The 20,334-nt window shown below is 37.6% G+C and overlaps 1 protein-coding gene across 2 annotated transcripts in view; it reads left to right on the forward strand.

Moving 5' to 3' along the window:
* LOC127443357 (ankyrin repeat and BTB/POZ domain-containing protein 2-like) overlaps positions 1–20,334 on the forward strand; it is a 33,050-nt gene that overhangs the window by 3,577 nt on the left and 9,139 nt on the right. For both annotated transcript variants that reach the window (XM_051701874.1, XM_051701883.1), the window contains exons 2-3: positions 12,939–13,088; positions 15,532–15,739. In XM_051701874.1, the coding sequence (XP_051557834.1) occupies positions 12,939–13,088; positions 15,532–15,739 (358 nt within the window). The remainder of the gene's footprint in view (positions 1–12,938; positions 13,089–15,531; positions 15,740–20,334) is intronic.

The raw sequence follows: 20,334 nt of genomic DNA on the forward strand, positions 1-20,334 counted from the left end.
TAACTTCATTGATTAATCACAACTGCAACATTAAAGCTGGTTTACTGAAAAAAAAAAAAAAAAGAAGACATTTTATCAGAGTGCATCTACTTTAATTTTAGGCGTAGGTCGACTACAGTCAGAGTGTGACAAGGCTTTACCTTAGAGAGCAAATAATGACCACTGTAAGTGTCTCAGCCATGCAAGATGTCAACTGGAAACATAATGTATTCTCTAAGGATACACTTTATTCTTCTAAAAGGGAAGAGATAGAGTCCTTGAATAAATAGTTCAATTGTGTCTAATTGCCTTGTAATCATCATTGTTTATTCTCATTTATAATCATCATTATTATCCTCGTAAAACTTTCTGCCAACACAGCCTAGTTTCTTTGAGCTTGACAACAAACCACAGAAATTAGAGCATTTCCCAGCCATGGTCATTTAAAGCATAAGTGTTTTGAAAGGGGATGAACCTTTTTTTTTTTTTATAAGGCAGAGTTCACCAAAAATATAAAATTATCATTTATTCGCCGTCATGTTGGTCTTTGACTTTGAAGAATTTGAATTCATTTTGATGATTTATTTCTAGATTATTTGTTCTACTTTGCTAGGACTTTCTTTTCTTTTCTAAATGAATTTCCTCTGGGACTATTTAGAACAAACATTTCAGAGATAGTTATCCATTTTAATAAGCTTCTACAGGAAAGCTATAGTTCACATTAAGTCTGTTTTTACAGGAGTGTGCTCTGTGTTTTCACATGCAGTCCTAAAGTGCTATAGTAAACATCATCTTGAGGGTCTCACTTTGGCCCTCAAGCACATCTAGTAGATAAATGCTTTCTATAAGAAGATGGGAAGGTGCCTTCTTAGAGCATGCAATGACAGCTGCTCTGTTTGTGTGTTGACCTTCCTCAACTCCCCAGCATGCCTGCTTGGATCCATTAGCATCTGTTGCAAAGAGGTGTTACATCGGAGTCTAAATTCAGGGTGGTCAGTAATGGAGGCTTTAGCTTGTCACCTCCCATTGCTGATTTCTGCGCAGATCTTAAAAGTTAACTTTTTTAAGTGTGATGTGAGGGTCTGATGAGATTTGTACCATGCGGAAAATCAAGCTGTTTCTGGAAAGAGTCATTACTTGCTTATCCTCAAAAGCCATATATGACTTTTATTCCTTGGAACACAAAAGCAAAAATTTTGTAGAATGGTTGCTTTTTTCCATACAATTACAATAAATGGTTGCTGGAGATTTCAAGCATTATAAAAGACAAAAAGTACCATAGAAGTGGTCCATATGACTTGTGCACTAATTACCAAGTCTTCTGAAGCCACCCGTTAGCTTTGTGTAGGAAACTGTCCAATTTGTTGTTTTTCACTAATAATTTTCCCGCTAGTGAACTTAAAACTCAAGAACCGCTGTGACCGGATCACTGAGTCTGTGATATGAACTCGAGAACGGGATCAAACCAATTAATGAACGAATTACTCAGAACTGCTTAGTGAGGCAGATCAACTGATTCATTGAAATTATCTGAGTCACAAGGGTGATATGTGGGTTGGGTACGTTCATGAATCATGCAGGCATCACTACTTTGCTCATGAACTCTCATGAATCCACCAAGTAGAGCTAGAGCAGATGTCAAGATCTTCAGTAAAACTTAAATTTTGATTCATTCTTCACACAAAGCAACCATGACTTCAGAAGACTTGGAATATATCACAAGTTTAGCTTTTATTTTGTTGACTCTTGAAAGCTCTAGTCCCCATTCATTCTAATTGTATGGAAAAGAGCAACCATTACAGTCTTGAGGATTTCTCCTTTTGTGTTCCGTGGCAGAAAGAAAGTTGTACAGGTTTTAAACGACATGAGGGAGAGTGAATACAGAACAGGTTAATTACAAACAGTAGCAGAATTTCAACTATTCTTTTTACAATTTTTACCAAGCTTTTTACACTTTGTTGTTAATGTTTAAAGAAGAAATTACCTTGGAGCTTTCCATTCAGCACAGAAAATGCATTTTAACCTAACTCACATGAGTGAGTACAGGCTGGAGAATAAACTATGTGGCTCTCCATAGCTCCTGAAAGCCCATAAAAATCACTGCTAATCAGTCAGTTTAGGAATACAGTCCAACTTGAATAATTATACACCTCTCTGTTCTACTGTAAAACCCTTAACTGTTCAAGTAGGTGTCAAACCTATTTCACCCTCTGTTACGTGGGATTTCAATGTGAATCTAATTGTGCAATTACTGTATATCTTAATATTACCATTCTGATTAGTCTGAGCAAAAGTAACAAAGTTATCTAAGGAATCTCAGCAACACTGTAATAAGTTTGACTTAATTAACACCTTGTTTTAAAGTCCTTTTAAAGGGTTAATAGATGATAATTAAGCATCCACATTGTGTTACTTGAGTGATATTTGATGTTTAGTTACCAAATAGTGTAACTTAATCAAGTGTGTCATCATAGCAATTACACAGTGATTTATTTAGCAGTGCATATATATGGATTCAGCCTTGTCACCCATCATGTTTTTATGGATTAGCTCTGGTTGATTAATGGTGCAATGGCATCTCTCCTCAACATATCCCATACTTACCAAACCCTGAAACTTTGATTAATATTAGAGTCTGAAAAGCTAAATTACATTAAAACTCTCCTCAGTGATAATCCTGTTAGTCAGTGAAAGCACAGTGAATGGTCTGTAAGTAATAAGGCTATCATCAGAAAGAGATTTTATCCTTTGTTCAATCCCCAGATCAGGAAATCCACTCCAAAGCAGTGACATGATGTTTTGAAAAACTGCTGCAAAAATACTTTGCAATTGAAATTGCTGCCTCGGTGGAAACTGGCTGGGGGTTTATAGCTGAGAGAAGCAGGCAGATGGAGATTGTGTTTAGCACTGGACTAGTTCTGCTTTTTCCATCTTTCCCATGAAAGAGTCTTCAGAGTAAATTCTTGGCTCTATCTAGATGATTTGTAGCTCTTAAACTGGCAGTTCTGGATATGACCATGCTGTCTCTCTTTTTTAGTTATGGTCTAAGGTGGCAAGTGGGGTCAAAAGGCTAAACTGAAAGGTTGTGTTCACTGACCCCTCTGTCCGTCACAGAGATCATACATGCATACATAAATAAGTGATGTGTTGGTTGTATTGTACCTGTGAGACACTGAGTGCATTTACACAAATTATGCTTAAGTTTTTCAAATATTACCTTTCATGTAGTGTGTTATATGGCTGTTTGTGAATGTAAAAAAGTCTGCAAAGTTTCAAAAATCAAAGTGCACGACAAATGGAGTTATTGACTCCCAAAAGAAAGAACCGATTCTGAACACCTGAAACGAGTCGTTAGTAATTCCAGATTTACTTCCTGTACTACCCTACGTAATTTGGTAACAAAAACCCGCATCTGGTCTTCATTGGCTGCTCGCAAACAGCTTTGACTCATCCTCAAACACTACACTACTCAGCGGTAGACCAATCACAACAGACTGGGACATCTGACCAATCAGAGCAGTGTAGGCTCTCTGAAAGGAGGAGTTTAGAATGAATCCTTTAGAATGGATCATTGAACGAGTCGTTTTTGACACTGGGGAAAAAAGGTAATGCTGCAATTTAAATTATGAGCAAATAAATGTGTTTTTTGACCTTGAATGCATGTAAATCTATTGTATGAGACCTTTAAAACAAAATTATGCATGTTTAAAAACCATAATTGGTGCTCTTTAACAATCAGTGTTGTGTGTAATCTAATTACAAAGCAACTTATCAAATTACTTTTCAGTCAAAGTAGTGTAATGCATAGCATTTTAAATGATTGTAATTATTAGAGTCACTTACACTGTAAGGGAGAAACATGAGGTGTGAGTATGATTTGCGTGCAACAATGAACAAGGAGAAAATATAGACATTGTTTTGAATTCATTGAGCAGAAAAACAAGAACTTTTCTATTAAGTGTTTTAGAAGGTAACTTAAAAGTAAATTAATTAGTAATGTGATTAGTTTTTCAGGTAAATAGTAAAGTAATCTGATTACAATTTTAGAGATGCAATTACTTTTTGAGTAACACATTTAATAACACTGTGAATAACCCGACAACACGTGAGGTTATTTTAACACCTTAAACAATTTTCTTTTATCTGAGAAATGAAAAAAACAAAATCAGCACACTTAGATTTTTTGCCCATTACCCCAATTTTATACTGTATGTAAATAACTTTACCACATTCTGGCAGCTTTTCTAGTGTGTGCAAGTGTTGTACACATGCCTCTTCATATTTAACTTAGAAAAAAAAAGAAAGAAAACAAAAGATAAACCTAATGATATCAGATCACATTTTATGATTATTTATTTCTTTATTTATTTATTTTTAGTGAGCTAATTTTTCATTGTTATCAGCATATTGCTGTGAATGCAAACACACTCTGATTCCTCCCTTGAATCTGAGAGTGTGAACACCTGAAGTAGTGGCAACATGCCAAGATCTGCATGATGATTAGCTTTATCATTATAATGACTGTTAAACACCAGGAGCTAAAAGCCGATATTTTCATAAAGTTTCCCCTTAAAAATTCTGTTGCTTTCAAAATCACTGTAAGAGAGTCATATCCCAAATGAGGCCCCTATTGTTAAACTCATTGTCCTTTTACTAGAGAAGCCATAACATTTTTTTAATAGTGCACTAATATATGTAGATATAATATGATCAGAAGATTCCTAAAATAATGGAAGGAAAGTGAGGTTGTGTGGTGTTCTCATAGAATAGGCTTTTAAGTGCTGCTGCTTTTAATACTTCATATTTTTGAACAAGACAACAACATTCACATGATGCTAAAAACACAATTAACTGGGCACCTCCTCCTTTGCCACTTAGAGATAGAAGTCAACTCTTCATGTTCTCAATCAACAAGCACTTTCAGCACAGCACAGCACCTAGTAACATAAGGGTCGATTGACTCTGACTGTTCAACACACTTCTGCCATTGTGCCCTACACAGAATAGTAGTGTTTTAGGAGCGTGTGACAGAGTGACTGGACCACGGTGTTCACACCATATTACCTGAGCCAAATCAGGCAAGGAAAATAGGTTGATCGCTCAAGTTTAGGCAAATTAGGGTGGCTGAATTTGCAGTGTGGCTGGGTTTGCAATTGAAAGGTTTCTTTCAGCATTTTCTTAAGGGATTTGTTCTCTGCTAAGGAACGCTTTTGAACTGAAGAACTAAACATGCCTTACTTAAAATGAATGGATAATAAATCTTAATGTATAACAGCCTGAATGCTGTCAATGTCAAGTTTATTGTAATTCTTAACACAGTTTTTTCAAGGTAGGTTTATAAAAATAATAATAATAATAATAATAAAAGTCAATTTCTCTGCCACTTACCTTTAAGTGTTGCCTACAAAAAAAAAAATTTCACAGTTTTTGCCCAGGAACAAATATTCAGTTCATTAAACACACCTTGGCCTTTTGTGACAACATGCCCCAATAACAGGGTATGTTGTCACACTATATGGTGAAAGTTATAACAATGGAACCTGCCATTAAACCAGTGGCATTGGGTGGGACATGGTCCCTGTCACCCCCTGATCACCACCACCAAAACAAAATCTATGCATTTCTTAAAATCTACGCCTGCAACAAAGAGCCTATTATAGGCTTTTCAGCTATGTGTAAAATGATTAATGAAACATTAAAAATGAAAAAGTTAGCATACAAAAATATCAAATCATTTTTGACCTGCAAATATTGTAATTAATAATTTGTAAAAATGTATGACATTTAAAACACATGTGACAACCTGCCCCAATAAAAATGTGACAACATGCCTTGACCTGACTTTATAAGAACTTTATAAGTCATAAGAACACATTTACATCTTGAGACAAGTTCCCCGTGTGACAACTAGCTATAACCTGTGCTCAGGAAATTACAGACAATAATTACAGACAATAAACAAGACAGTGTTATACAAGAGGATATTTTAACACAAAAGCAGAACAAAGGATGCGTACAAAAAATAGTTACAGCACAGTAATGTGTGTATACTGCATATACACCAACAATTATTGTACATGTGGTGAGTTGGAAAGTATATACACACACACACACACAAACAATTATAAAAGCAGATGATATTGACCTGTTTGGACAAAACAGATAGTAAAAATTATAAATTATGATTTTGTTGATCAGGGCCACCACATAAATCTGCAATTAATAAGATATGTACCAGAAATGATGTAACATCCATCATTTGCTTTTTCTTTAGCGTTATTTTTCACATCTTTTATTCCATAAAATGCATTAAGGTGTAAACATTTTTACTTCCGAGTCCAAACTTATCCAAAACTATTAACATCACTCATCTCATTAATAATTTCAAAAGGATTTTCTGCCGTATCACTTTTCCTTTTAACAGTCTCTTTGCCCTCACGCCCTATCTCTTGTCCGGGTTTCTTTCTTTCTTTGGCAGTGGAACCCTCTGGTCCGTTCTATCACAATAACATGGATTTCTCAGTGCCCTATCAAGCTCTCTCTCTGCACATGCATCCCCCTCGCCCTCAGTCCACAATAATGTTAGCTGATGAGAGTGTGTGTATCTGTGGGAGCATGTGGCTGCCTATGACGCATGTCATAGCCTCATGGCTGCCAGTATAGACATGGCTGGCTGTGGGAAACGGGTGTGTCCATCTCTCCTCATGCTGGATAGAAGGGTTTGGGTCTGTGGATCCACGGCCTGACCAGCTGCATCACACACCCAGTGGCTCACCCATACCCTTAAACAAGCCCATCTGGCTATAGCCAAGAAGCCATGCATGGAGCCCATTGAGCTATTTTCATTAGAGTAGCAAATATAAACAAAATTAGAGGCAATGCCATGTCTAAAATGTAATTTAATCAATATTAACTCAAAGACACACTCACAATCATGCTATTATTCTGTTTACTTATGTCAGAATCACAACTGTCCCAACATTCAGTACAGCTGCACTCTTGCTTGTGTGTTATTGCTTTACTAGAGAGGTAAAGTTAGTCAAGACAAACTTTGATGTTGGCTTAACAAAGCCTTGTCTGAAAGTTTAAACTTTAAAAGCTTGAAGTTCGAAGGTTTCACAGGTCCGAGTCAGAAAGACAAACCACAATACATGATTGATTTAGATATATGAGATAGAATAGTTAGTATATACATTATATATATTGTATATATATATCGATCAGCCACAACATTAAAACCACCTGCCTAATATTGTGTAGGTCCCCCTCGTGCCGCCAAAACAGCGCCAACCCGCATCTCAGAATAGCATTTTGAGATGCTATTCTTCTCACCACAATTGTACAGACCGGTTATCTGAGTTACCATAGACTTTGTCAGTTCAAACCAGTCTGGACATTCTCTGCTGACATATTACATCAACAAGGCATTTCCATCTGCAGAACTGCTCCTCATTGGATGTTTTTTGTTTTTGGCACCATTCGGAGTAAATTCTAGAGACTGTTGTGTGTGAAAATCCCAGGAGATCAGCAGTTACAGAAATACTCAAAGCAGCCCATCTGGCACCAATAACCATCCATGCGATTATTTAATCAGCCAATCGTGTGGCAGCAGTGCAGTGCATAAAATCATGCAGATATGGGTCAGGAGCTTCAGTTAATGTTCACATCAACCATCAGAATGGGGAAAAAATGTTATCTCAATGATTTGAACCGTGGCATGATTGTTGGTGCCAGATGGGCTGATTTGAGTATTTCTGTAACTGTTGATCTCCTGTGATTTTCACACACAACAGTCTCTGGAATTTACTCCGAATGGTGCCAAAAACAAAAAACATCCAGTTAGGGGCAGTTCTGTGGACGGAAACACCTTGTTGATGAGAGAGGTCAACAGAGAATGGCCAGACAGTTCGAACTGACAAAGTCTACGGTAACTCAGATAACCGCTCTGTACAATTGTGGTAAGAAGAATATCATCTCAAAATGCTATTCTGAGTTGGTGCTGTTTTGAGGACCTACACAATATTAGGTAGGTGGTTTTAATGTTGTTGCTGATCAGAGTGTGTGTATATATACACATATATATATATATATATATATATATATAGCTATTTATAATTATAATTTATAATTTAAGCAACATCACATGAGCAAGAGTGCGATATGGACATACATCAGCACTGCTGTGATTTGGCTGCAGATAATCACAGCAGTGCTGATTTAGGGGATTTTAGGGCCATATACGTAGCACGACTGCGAGTGCGATATTGGTTATATATAACAGTTCAATGAACAATTTGGAAACACTGAGTACGGTCACAAAAAAACTACTTTCTTACATGACGGATCAGAATCTGTCGTTGCTAGTTCAAACCAAATGATGCGTCCAAGCCTTTGTAAGTAATTCAAAAATTTCACTTTAGAACTAAAAACTCACGGCTTGGGCTGTTTCTAACAAGTTATTGGAGAAACCAGGATGTGTGTGTGTGTGTGTGTGTGTTTGTGTGTGTTTGTGTGTGTGTGTGTGTGTGAGAGAGAGAGAGAGAGAGAGAGAGAGAGAGAGAGAGAGAGAGAGATGGAGCGTGTGCAATCACCTGTTGATGATGCTGTAGTTTGTTAAACAGCTTTCTGAAGATAATGTCATTTTGGTGAAATGCATCCTATTTTCTCAGTGGAAAAATAGCCGACCAAGCAGGGGTATTCCTCCCTATTTTTCTGTAGCCAGTGCGCAAGAGTCTTTCACTATAGAAACCACAATATCCTCCGCCATTTTGTCCTCTCCAATGTGGAAACTCCGGTAAGAGGTAAGTGCCTTGAGTTTGTGTAATAAATCAGTCTGTTGTGTCTCTCAGCTGTGATGAGCCTTAATGCTGAAGATGTTAATTAAAGGTGCAGTATGTAAGATTCAGAAACCCTTGTATTAATGACACCTGTGGCCGTTAAGTGAACTGCAGCCAGCTACCTGTTGCTCATGCTCATGCACACACTCCATAGGGATGCGAGCGAGCATCAACCAAAACAATGACGTAACGTACAAAGAGGCTGAACGTGATTCACCAACATCATGCTGACAGATGAGGTAGCATAATTAAAATTACACAGTTATGATTGTTTTACTACAAACTTTGAAACTGTATATTATATTTGACTCTCCAGTGCTGGAACAGGGATAAAACAAAGTGTGGATATAGGTCTGGCTATGTGAGACTGTAGTTTGAAGTAATCACTTTTCTTTGCATGATACATTGACTGCATTTATACGATTGCCTATGTCAGCATTAGCTAGCCAGATTATCAATAGCTAAATTTGGTGGATGTTGATAGTAGCTGTTTATAAAATAGACTGTACATTATAAATATGTTGACACAATTCAGTATTGATGTGATTCCATCACAACTGTCATTTTGATATATCGATGCGCTATTATTTTATAATAGTAGAATGTATATATTTTCTGTATAACCAAGTTACGTTACATTAATGAATGGAGCTTTTCGCATTATCTTGAACATTGTCTAGCATTCATTTATTATTGTAGTTTACCTTGCTGAATAATTACAGATTATCATTGACATTAACCTGACTTTTAGTATAAAGAGAAGATCGTTGAAATTATTTGAAAGTTACAAAGCAAGGTAGCTTGCAATTCGTCCGCGTCAGCAGGCAAGATCAAGTTAGCTAAAATTACACAGATCAATCCTTATGGCACTATATTTCACATGCTTTGCGGTTATGTAAGCTTACCTGTCCAATAAGAAGAATGCCAATTCAGGGTCAGTTTTGATCCCCAAAACCGAACGAAGGTTCAGGAATCAAATGCCCTGCCGATGTTCACTCTAGTTTTCGCTCGACCACGATCACGGTCCCTCTTAGCCAGATGGGATCCAGTAGCTACATTTTTTTTTCTTTTTTTTTTTTTTTTTTTTTTTTGGCTTACTCTGAGTTTGTGTAGGAGTCCGTGTTGTGCTGGGAGCTGGATGTCTGCTGGATTCCATCTCTAAGATAACATTACCTAGTGTTGCAGACTGTCTGTTGATGCTGTTGAATAGCAGAAGAGAAGCTACTGTCTGAGGCAAGGCTTTCGGGAGCATGCATAAACATCACATATTTGGATTTTCCCAGCAAAAATCCCGCTCTTTTTGCATGAAAATCAGTCTCTTAACACATCTGCACTGCTCTTACATTTTAGTTTAGAATGGCACGAACACAAGCGGAGTGATACACACAGTCAAGCATCCGAGTGCTGATGGTGTGAGATCATCAGTACTCAAGGAACGCCTCACGTCCAATCAGATTCGAGGACCGGAACTAACTGTTGTATGTATATATATATATAAATATATACACTGGCGGCCAAAAGTTTGGAATAATGTACAGATTTTGCTCTTATGGAAAGAAATTGGTTCTTTTATTCACCAAAGTGGCATTGAACTGATCACCATGTATAGTCAGGCATTAATAACATTAAAAATTACTATTACAATTTGAAAAAAAAATGTCAGAACTTAAACTACTTCAAAGAGTTCTCATCAAAAAAATCCTGCACGTGCAGCAATTACAGCTTTGCAGATCCTTGGCATTCTAGCTGTCAATTTGTCCAGATTCTCAGGTGACATTTCACCCCATGCTTCCTGTAGCCTTGTTGGGCACTTCTCACGCACCTTACAGTCTAGCTGATCCCACAAATGCTCAATGGGGTTAAGATCCATAACACTCTTTTCCAATTATCTGTTGTCCAATGTCTGTGTTCTTTGCCCACTCTAACCTTTACTTTTTGTTTTCTTTGCAATTCTTCCCATAAGTCCTGCACCCCTGGGTCTTCTTTTTACTGTTGTACATGAAACTGGTGTTGAGTGGGTAGAATTCAGTGAAGCTGTCAGCTGAGGACATGTGAGGCGTCTATTTCTCAAACTAGAGACTCTGATGTACTTATTCTCTTGTTTAGTTTTACATCTGGCCTTCCACATCTCTTTCTGTCCTTGTTAGAGCCAGTTGTCCTTTATCTTTGAAGACTGTAGTGTACACCTTTGTATGAAATTTTCAGTTTGTGGCAATTTCAAGCATTGTATAGCCTTCATTCCTCAAAACAATGATTGACTGATGAGTTTCGAGAGAAAGCTGTTTCTTTTTTGCCATTTTTGACCTAATGTTGACCTTAAGACATGCCCTTCTATTGCATACTGTGGCAACTAAACAACAAACACAAAGGCTTCATTTAACAAACCAAATATCTTTCAACTGCATTTGATATAATGGCAAGTGATTTTCTAGTACCAAATTAGCAATTTAGCATGATTACTCAAGGATAAGGTGTTTGAGTGATGGCTGCTGGAAATGGGGTCTGTCTAAATTGGATCAAAAAATATTTTTTTCAAATAGTGAAGGTGCTGAAACTGATTCTATTGAAACTAGAAAAACTTAACCAAAAAATATCTCTAAAATCAAATTAAATGCATACTAAATGAAAATATAATTAAAATAACTATGTGGTCAAAAAATTCACCTCCCTAAATCCAAAAGTGTTACCCTCTTCAACTTCTTCCACCAGCCCCCTACTTAAAAAGCATGGTCGTTGTACAAAAAATAGAGCCCTATGTTGGCTTTAGTTTGTCAAGCCTACATAGGTATCAAATACCACACAGATTCTGTACATGAAAGCTATACTTTTGAGTGAATATCGTTCAGACAAACTGCTTTTTCCTGCCCCATTGTGAACCTGTAATCTTGCTCTGCTAGTGAAGATTACTCTATTGTAGTCAGTAGCCAGTCATTGCACACTATGCTAAGCATCTGCTGCATTAGCAAAAAGAAAAAAGTACCAGTGGTCAAATGAGGCCACGGTTCACTCATCTGCACAAAGAGTGTATGAGTTTGTTCACCTAAATAGCCCAATATTGAAGAGAAATACAGTAGGATTCAATAGCAATGCTATAAAAATGGCATCAAAATATCAGATGGCCAACATCTGGAGAGATGTTTTGAGTCTTGTGGCCCAAATTAATGTTTATACCTCTGTACATGGTTTATCGCTTACCTTGATTAAGAAAACAAATCCACGCATCCCTTTTGATACCCTTTAAGAGTGATCCAGGGGTAAGGATTTCAAATAAAATAAAAAGGAAATACAAAATACATCCTCCACTTGGGCTTGAGGGTCTTTCATAAATCAGCCGGCAAACATATGATCCGCTCATTATTTTTACTGACTATCATCTTGCACGTTCTGTAAGCTTGGCAAGGCTAAATCAACTCAGAATTCAAGAGACAAAGCTTTGCCAATAAATTCAGCCTAGAAAAGACATTTTCAGCTCTATATATGGGAATTTCAGTATTCGTTATAAATTATATTTAAGCTGTGTTGAGTAGAAATGTATCACCCTTCTGTTGAGAGCCATTTAAATGTAGTGTGACAGCCAATGTAAACTTTTGTGCATTTCATGGCATAAATTATAACTTGTAATTAATCAGCATCAAATATTATCTTCAGTGATGGAAAAGCAGTAAATAGCACGAATGAATGAGTAGGGGAAAAGGACTACAGAAGGACTATGAAAGAGTTGAGAGTAGCCATGCACTGTGCAGAGGAAATTATGACTACAGCACACTTCCTCTTATCTCAAGTCAGAGGCACTTTCTGTATAAGGGAAGGATTGGCTTTCCACTGACATTCTGTCTCCCCTTATAAGCCCAGTGTGATAGTCGTAACACTGACTCAAGTCTGGCACATCTTTGTTCAAACTCGTGCAAACAAATGTTCATGGCATTAATGGTTTCTATTATCTCTGTCTCTGGAAGACTGAATTGTGTCAGCTGATCAGATTAATATTTGTGCGTGAAATGGCTCAAATTTTTTTTGGTGCATATACAATAAATGGATCAAATGCCAATGAATTAAAATGTTCAGTTTGACCACAGTAGAGTTCTCATCATGTAAATATTAATATTCTGTATTTCTGTGCAGGTGAGCTGTCCTTGCTGGCCTATTTTAGCACGTATGCTGATGGTCCAGACTCATTGGTGGAGAGCAGAGAGAATGCATATGCCCAGCTGGAGCTCAGGACACTGGAGCAGGCCCTGCTGGCTACCTGTGTGGGCAGCCTCTCCGAACTCAGTAAGTGTTCATGACCACTCACAGACCACTTAAACACATAAAGGTTTCTAGAGGCATCTAAGTGTGATATGGGTATGAGATTTGGTACTTCTGTTTTGGAGAAAATTCCAAAGAGCCGTTTTGTTCAGGTCAATAAAGACCCGGTAGAGTACAGTAGATGTACAGCACACCTCTCTTTTTGCTACATGCATATTTCTATATGCTTGCTTTTCACACTGAACTCAAGCTTTTAAAGTAGCTTTTCATCTGGAAAGAGCGCCACCTACACATCAATGGTGGTACTATTTTTTCGTAATGTTGATGTACAGCGAACCCTTCATTTTGAGTGATAAAGATAGGTAGAGTACTAACAAACTGTATCTGAAGAATATACAGAATCATGTTTTTATATTAGAATACAAACAGAGGCAAAATATTTGAAAAATCCCTTAGACTTCCATTGAAAAGGTCCCCACACAAACAGTATCGGGGGATCAGGATGTTATAGGGGATGGTCTATTTTGACTTGGGCCAGTACGCAACCAACTTGCAACCATTTAGTATTGCCCTACCAACCACCTAGCAGCACCAGAGTAATGCCCTAGTAACCACCCAAAAGACCCTGACATTGCATAAATATTAGGGCTGTCAATCGATTAAACACTTTAATCAGTTTATTAAATCATGTGCTGATTAATTAATTGAATCAATCACAATTAATCATATACCAATATTTACTGAGAAAAGTGGTTTGAAGACAAGTGTTGCCTGTACAACTGGAGCGCTGACTGCCCCCTGCTGCATCAAGGTGGTACATCAAGCTTCAGTTGATCCAATGGTAGGAACATTCAAAATGTGCATACAGATCGGGGGCATGATTAATTGCATTAATTTCTTTGTGTTATTTTTCATATAATTAATCACACTAAATTAATGTGCTAAATCGTCAGCCCTAATAAATAAAAACAAGTACAATAAAAACATAATACATTTTTGACCTGTTCATTTATTCATTGCAAAGGCATTTTTATCAAATACAAGATTCAGATCATTTTTGAACCCTTTACTCTAAAACTCTTTTAACTACACACTGCATACATCCTGCATATTGCCACATACTGTTTCTGTTTTTCTTCTTAATAAATGATCAAGGATAGCTTTTCTCAAACTAACAAAGGATAGCAATTCTCTTTCAGAATTTGGTCCCCCAAAGGGAACTTTTCTCCTTGTTGTTATAAAAATCTAAATTCTGTTTTTGTTCATTTTTCATCACTGCATATTACTGTTCAGTTTTGTATGATTGCTTTTACATGTCTGTGAGAGACATCTGTACATTTTAAGTGCCATTGTTCTTAATGGTTGACACTGCAGGTCTGCCTAGGTGGGTGTGACTGATGGGCTGTGGGCAGTTTGTTTATGTAGCAGACCGGAGCCCAGGAGGAGGGAGGTTGGCTGCTGCTAGCATTCAGGCAGAGAGGGAAACACTTCCTCCCTTTGGGGACCTGCAACACTCCTGCAGTTGTATTTCTGTTACAAGAGCACCTTTTGTTTGGGTCAAAGTAGTAAAAAGCACCTTCTTTATGCTTTGTGATTACTGACAAGATGCAGCATGCAAGCTGAATTGTAAAGCAATCCTTTGTTTAACAACTAATATACAGAAGTGCTCATTAAGGCCCACATAGACCATTTGTGATTGATCAATTAGTTTCCCACATATAAGTTGTTATTCAAGTGTGGCCACCTAAAAATGTTTGCAAAAAGCAGTACAGTTTCAATGATGGAGATTCCCTTTAATCTCACCACTTTCCACATATGGATGACAGTGTCCAATGTCTTTACAGTAGGCTGCTGCTGTTTCTCTAATGGTCAATACAGACGTTTAGGAGTGTGCCTTTGGCCTCATCATATTTTCTCCTCCTCTGGGGAGCAAACTGAGTCTGGATTTCTGCATTGAGAGGCAAAAAACAGCAGATTTATGGCAGCTTAGAGTGATTTAGAATAAAGCTCCTAGACGTTTGACTTTATCCGATTCCTATTTTCTTCCCACATTTTCATATAAAACAGATAGGGTTGAAGATAAAGTTTGTTATATTGAATTATGCTTTCTGTTGAGCGTTGTCAGCACTTTAAATAAATTACACAATTGCAATTGGCTACAGAGATACTGTCTTTAGTTTATGGGGTTAAACTGAAAACGCATATGGCTTTTCTGTCATATCAGTAGTGCATTGTTTTTAAATGTTTTTGAATGTCTGCTTGGAAAGACCATTTTTGCTGGCCATTTCTAAGGGCATGCATTTGTCTGCATTTCATCTATTTTTACTGTGGCTTCATAGGTCTTTTGAAAGAGATTTTTTGACGATATGCAGACATTTTACATCTCTTTTGCTTGATGTTCAAATTTGTGTTGTGTGTGTGTGTGTGTGTGTGTGTGTGTGTGTGTGTGTGTGTGTGTGTCGTCTAGGTGACTTGGTCTCCCGTGCAATGCACCATATGCAGCGTTTGGTTTCAGAAGGTCCCAGTCTCAGTCCTGGCCATATTTTCTGCCTGCAGCCCATCTCCTGGTCTCCAGATGCCCTTCACACTCTCTATTACTACCTACGTAGTCCACAGATGGAGTCCCTGGAGAACCCCAACCTTGAGCCACCTAAGACAGCCCTCAGTAAAGAGAGGTGAGCCAAAACCCATGTATCACCTGCTGAGTGCTGTTTAAGGACCGAATCAGAATCAGCTTTATTGCCAAGTATGCCTACACATACAAGGTATTTGTCTTGGTGACAGGAGCTTCCAGTGTACAACAATACAAAAACAATACAAAAACAGCAGCAAGACATAGATAATAATAAAAATAAAAAAAAATAGTTATACACATACATACATACACACACATACGTACGTAGTGCAATCTAATACAAATCTGTTATCTGTTATGTACAGTGCAAATGTTTTTGTTTTTTTTCAGAGGAATGAAATGGCAGAAGAGGTTGGATGTGTTGGATAAATATAAAAAAAGACTAAACTGTGTATTGCACATATTTATTGCTCAATGGGGCAATTTAACTGTTCATGAGATAGATAGCCTGAGGGAAAAAACTGTTCCTGTGCCTGACGGTTCTGGTGCTCAGAGCTCTGAAGTGTCGGCCAGAGGGCAACAGCTTAAATATGAATAAAGGAATATAAAAACACGAAACAATGAATGAAAAGCATGAATTTTAAAAAGAAGTACAAATTTCACATTTCATGCCATTAGACTTTTCTCTGCAGTGTAGCACCATTGTGAAAGCAAAGCAAACATTAAAATTGTCATCCTTCACTATTATGTACCTGTTTTTATTGCTTTTAGACACAAATATAGTATGAGCTTTGCTGGTTTAAACTGTAGGATATAGACATACTTTGGATTTTAACTTAAATTCCATTCTTGTAAGACGAGTGTGCTTTACTCTGCATGTATTAAGACATTTTAACCCAGCTCTTGGTTCCCACCTCTATCTGTCAGTGGATCACCAGCTTTCTGAAAGATAGGCAGTAGTTAGTGAGACTGGGGAAATTCACTTCCAGCACATGTATAATCAGCACTGGTGCCCCCCAGGAATGTGTGTTCTCCCCATTACTCTTCTCCCTATACACAAATGACTGCACTGCCAAGGACACCTCTGTCAAGTTCCTGAAGTTTGCAGACGACACTACAGTAATCAGCCTCATCCAAGATGACAACGAGTCTGCTTACAGAAGGGAGGTTGAACGGCTGGCTCACTGGTGCAATTAAAACAACCTGGAGCTCAACACGCTCAAAACAGTGGAGATGATAGTGGACTTGAGGAGGAACACCCCAGCACTGACCCCCCTCACCATTCTGAACAGCACTGTGGCAGCCGTGGAGTCATTCAGGTTCCTGGGCACTACCATCTAACAGGACCTGAAGTGGGAGATACCACATTGACTCCATTGTGAAAAAGGCCCAGCAGAGGTTGTACTTCCTTTGCCAGCTGAGGAAGTTCAACCTGCCACAGTTTCCCCTACATATTTATCTATTGTATCTTATTTTTTATTGTTATTTCACTGTTTACGTATATATGTTTATATTTCAAATGTTTGTATGTATATGTGTGACGAGGAGCGGTTGAGGACCGACTGTATTTTCTTTGCACTGGAAGCTTCAGTCACCATGACAAATTCCTTGTGTGTGTAAGCATACTTGGCAATAAAGCTCATTCTGATTCTGATTTTCTCAGATTTGATGGAACTTAGTGGCATCTTAGTGGAAACCTTGCTCTGCTTTCATGCCAGATAATGAATACTAATGTTTTTAGCAGGTGGTCATGGTTCCGTGTATGGTTTACAATCAATGCATCCTCTGGCACAGTTACTTGAAAAGAAGAAAACCTTAGATGATTTGTACTGTATTGCAATTCCAGTGAGACTGTGTCTGACCGCAGATGACAGCAGATGCTGTTATACAGATTTGGATTAAGAGTGAAGTGCCAGGCTTGATTGTGGTAATGAATGGCAGGAATGAAAGAGGCTGTGCAGAGCCAAAATCAGCAGCCTTTGTAATTACTGACCTCATTTCTCTCTGAACCAGTTTTGTGCCCTATGCGAGAGAGGGAGAGAGTGAGTGAGTGAGTGAGTGAGTGAGTTAATTAGAGGCCAAGCCACAAAGGCTGTAGCCCCTATTGTATCCGTTAGTTTTCTTATTATTATTCTTCTGGCTGTTAGTCAATGGCAGCCCTATGAACCGTACATAGAAAAATTATTAAATTTGGCACACTTATAGGGGTGGGCATGAATAGTCCCTATAGCAAATTTGGGGTCTCTAGGACAAACTCTATAGTGCCACCAACATGTCAAAATGACACATCATTTTTTTTGTCTGATTACTCTCCTCCTGATGATTCAAATGAACCCCTACTCTGCCCATTACTGTGGCCGCCATCTTGGATTATGATGTTTACCATTTAAAAGTTTCGCGTCCTTCAAACTTTGTACGGAAGTTCTCAAGACCAAGCCACACAGAAATGACAGTAAATAATTTTGATTTTTGTTTTTGTTTAAAAGTTACAGCATTGCAAATTGAACAAGGTCTATGTGAAAATGGATTTGAGGCTATATCTCGGCAACAATTTGTCCTCTCGAAACAAAACTTGCTATGCTTCATTAGGACCATGATCTGAGGGTACATGCACAGTTTGGAGACAGCGCCACCTATGGGTCAAGAAATATAAAAAAATGGCTATATTTGCCTATAACTTTTGAATCATATGTCCTAAAATCATGAGGTTTGTGTCTATGGATTCTGTGGGTCATGATTGTTGGAATCCAACAATACCAATGGTCCCCATATCACCCGTACTGCCTCACCGCCATATTTAATTTTATTAAAATGCTAAATATCTTTTGAATGCCTTGTCGGATTTGAATAAAAATTGGTATGCGTCTTTGACATCATGTCCTGAGGGTACCTGAGCAGTTTGGAGACAGCGCCACATAGTGGTCAAAATGCTTAGTCAATTTAGACAAAACTTTTTATGTGTCATTGGTTCCTTATTCAAAGTTTTCAGAAAATGCAGAGAGAAATTTCCAAATGTATTTATTTAAAACCTGCTGACTCGCAGCTTGGTATGTCTCTCTATCACATGTTCAACACAAGGCTATGTAGTGAAGTGGTATGTTTGCCATACTTGTTTACTGTGGGTATTGAAAGGGTAATGGTTCAAATTCTGCTCTGGACAACTTGTGAACTCTTTATAAGATGCAATGAACATTTTTGCCAGACTGTTCTTTCCTCCAGTTGTATTTGATATCAGCCATATCGGCTCTCCACCATTTTGAATTTTATAATAAAATATTGTATCTTTTGAAAGCTTTGTAGGATTTGAATGAAAATTGGTATGCATCATCAACATCATGTCTTGAGGATACCTGAGCAGTTTGGAGACAGCACCATCTATAATTAAAAAGATAACCCACACATTTATTCTGACTCTAAACTCAGCTTGTCTCTTTGCCACTCTTTGAGCATGCCGAATGAGTTGCCCAGTGTGTTAATGCACTGGTTTGTAGTTCTAAAAGTCCTGGGTTTGAATTCCCAACTAGGCAAGTCATCTAACTTGAAATCTATCATATATGAGCTTTTTGTATTCTGCTTACTGATTGGTTTCTGGGCTTTTCTCCTGTCAAATTTTGATTTCCTCTTTGTTGAAAAGTTACATGAATACAAAGTTGATAATGGTGACTGTTATGTTTGGCTGTAATTCTTCTTGGCTAATATGTCCCTTTGTTGTCTGTCAACATTGTGGCAGTTTGGTGCAGTGATTGGCACACTGAACAATGAAATGGCATGGCATAGGTTTGAGACCATCCTGAGGTGTATGGGGTGCATTTCAGTCATTATGAGGCATGTGTATACATTTATCATTTTAACGCTTTGTCAGATTTAAAAGAAAATTGGTATGCATCATTGACATTATGAACTGAGGGTACCTGTTTGCAGTTTGGAGACAGCACTACATAGTGGTCAAAATTCTTAGTCAGTGTAAACATAACATTTGATGTATCATTACTTCATTAGTACTTTATTTTCATTACTTCATTTTCTTTAGAAAATGCAGAGAAATTTCAAAACTCACAGCTTGGTATGTCTCTTTAGCACCTGTACAGTTTTTGGCTGAGTAGCATAGTGGTCTATGTGGTGTTGCTGTGGAGTTCAAAATAGTACTGGTTTGAGCCCAGCTCTGGGAAACTTGTTGTTATTATTATTCTTCCTCCCAGTGGTGGTCTGTGGCAATTAGCTATTTAGGGGGGCTTGGCCCCGTAAAGGCTACATGCAGCTATATTTAATTTTACTACTTTATTCCTTTTTTTTTTTTTTTTACATTTATTGATTGCTAATTTCTTAGTTTTCTTAGTTATTCATTTCCATTTATTTCACTTTATTTGTAGTATATTTTGTGATATTGCTATTTTATTAGTTTACATAGAGTGTATTTCTTGTTTATTTGCACTATTGTTATTTTACTGTATTTTACATCGCACAATTTCCCATTATGCACAGGTATGCTGCAAATGTTTTGGCAGTACAAATGTTTTTATCATGCCAATCACTCTTTGTCACCATGCTCTAAAGGTGCTGAGGCCAAAAAGTAAATCACAAGAAAAAAGTAAAATGTCTGGACTCTGAGAACGTTCATAGAAAAGATTCTTTTTTAATAGCAACAAGAGAATAAATATATTTTTAATAGCAACAAGGGATTAAATTCAAACACTT

Source organism: Myxocyprinus asiaticus, chromosome 1 (assembly GCF_019703515.2).
Source record: "Myxocyprinus asiaticus isolate MX2 ecotype Aquarium Trade chromosome 1, UBuf_Myxa_2, whole genome shotgun sequence".
Taxonomy (NCBI): Eukaryota; Metazoa; Chordata; class Actinopteri; order Cypriniformes; family Catostomidae; genus Myxocyprinus; species Myxocyprinus asiaticus.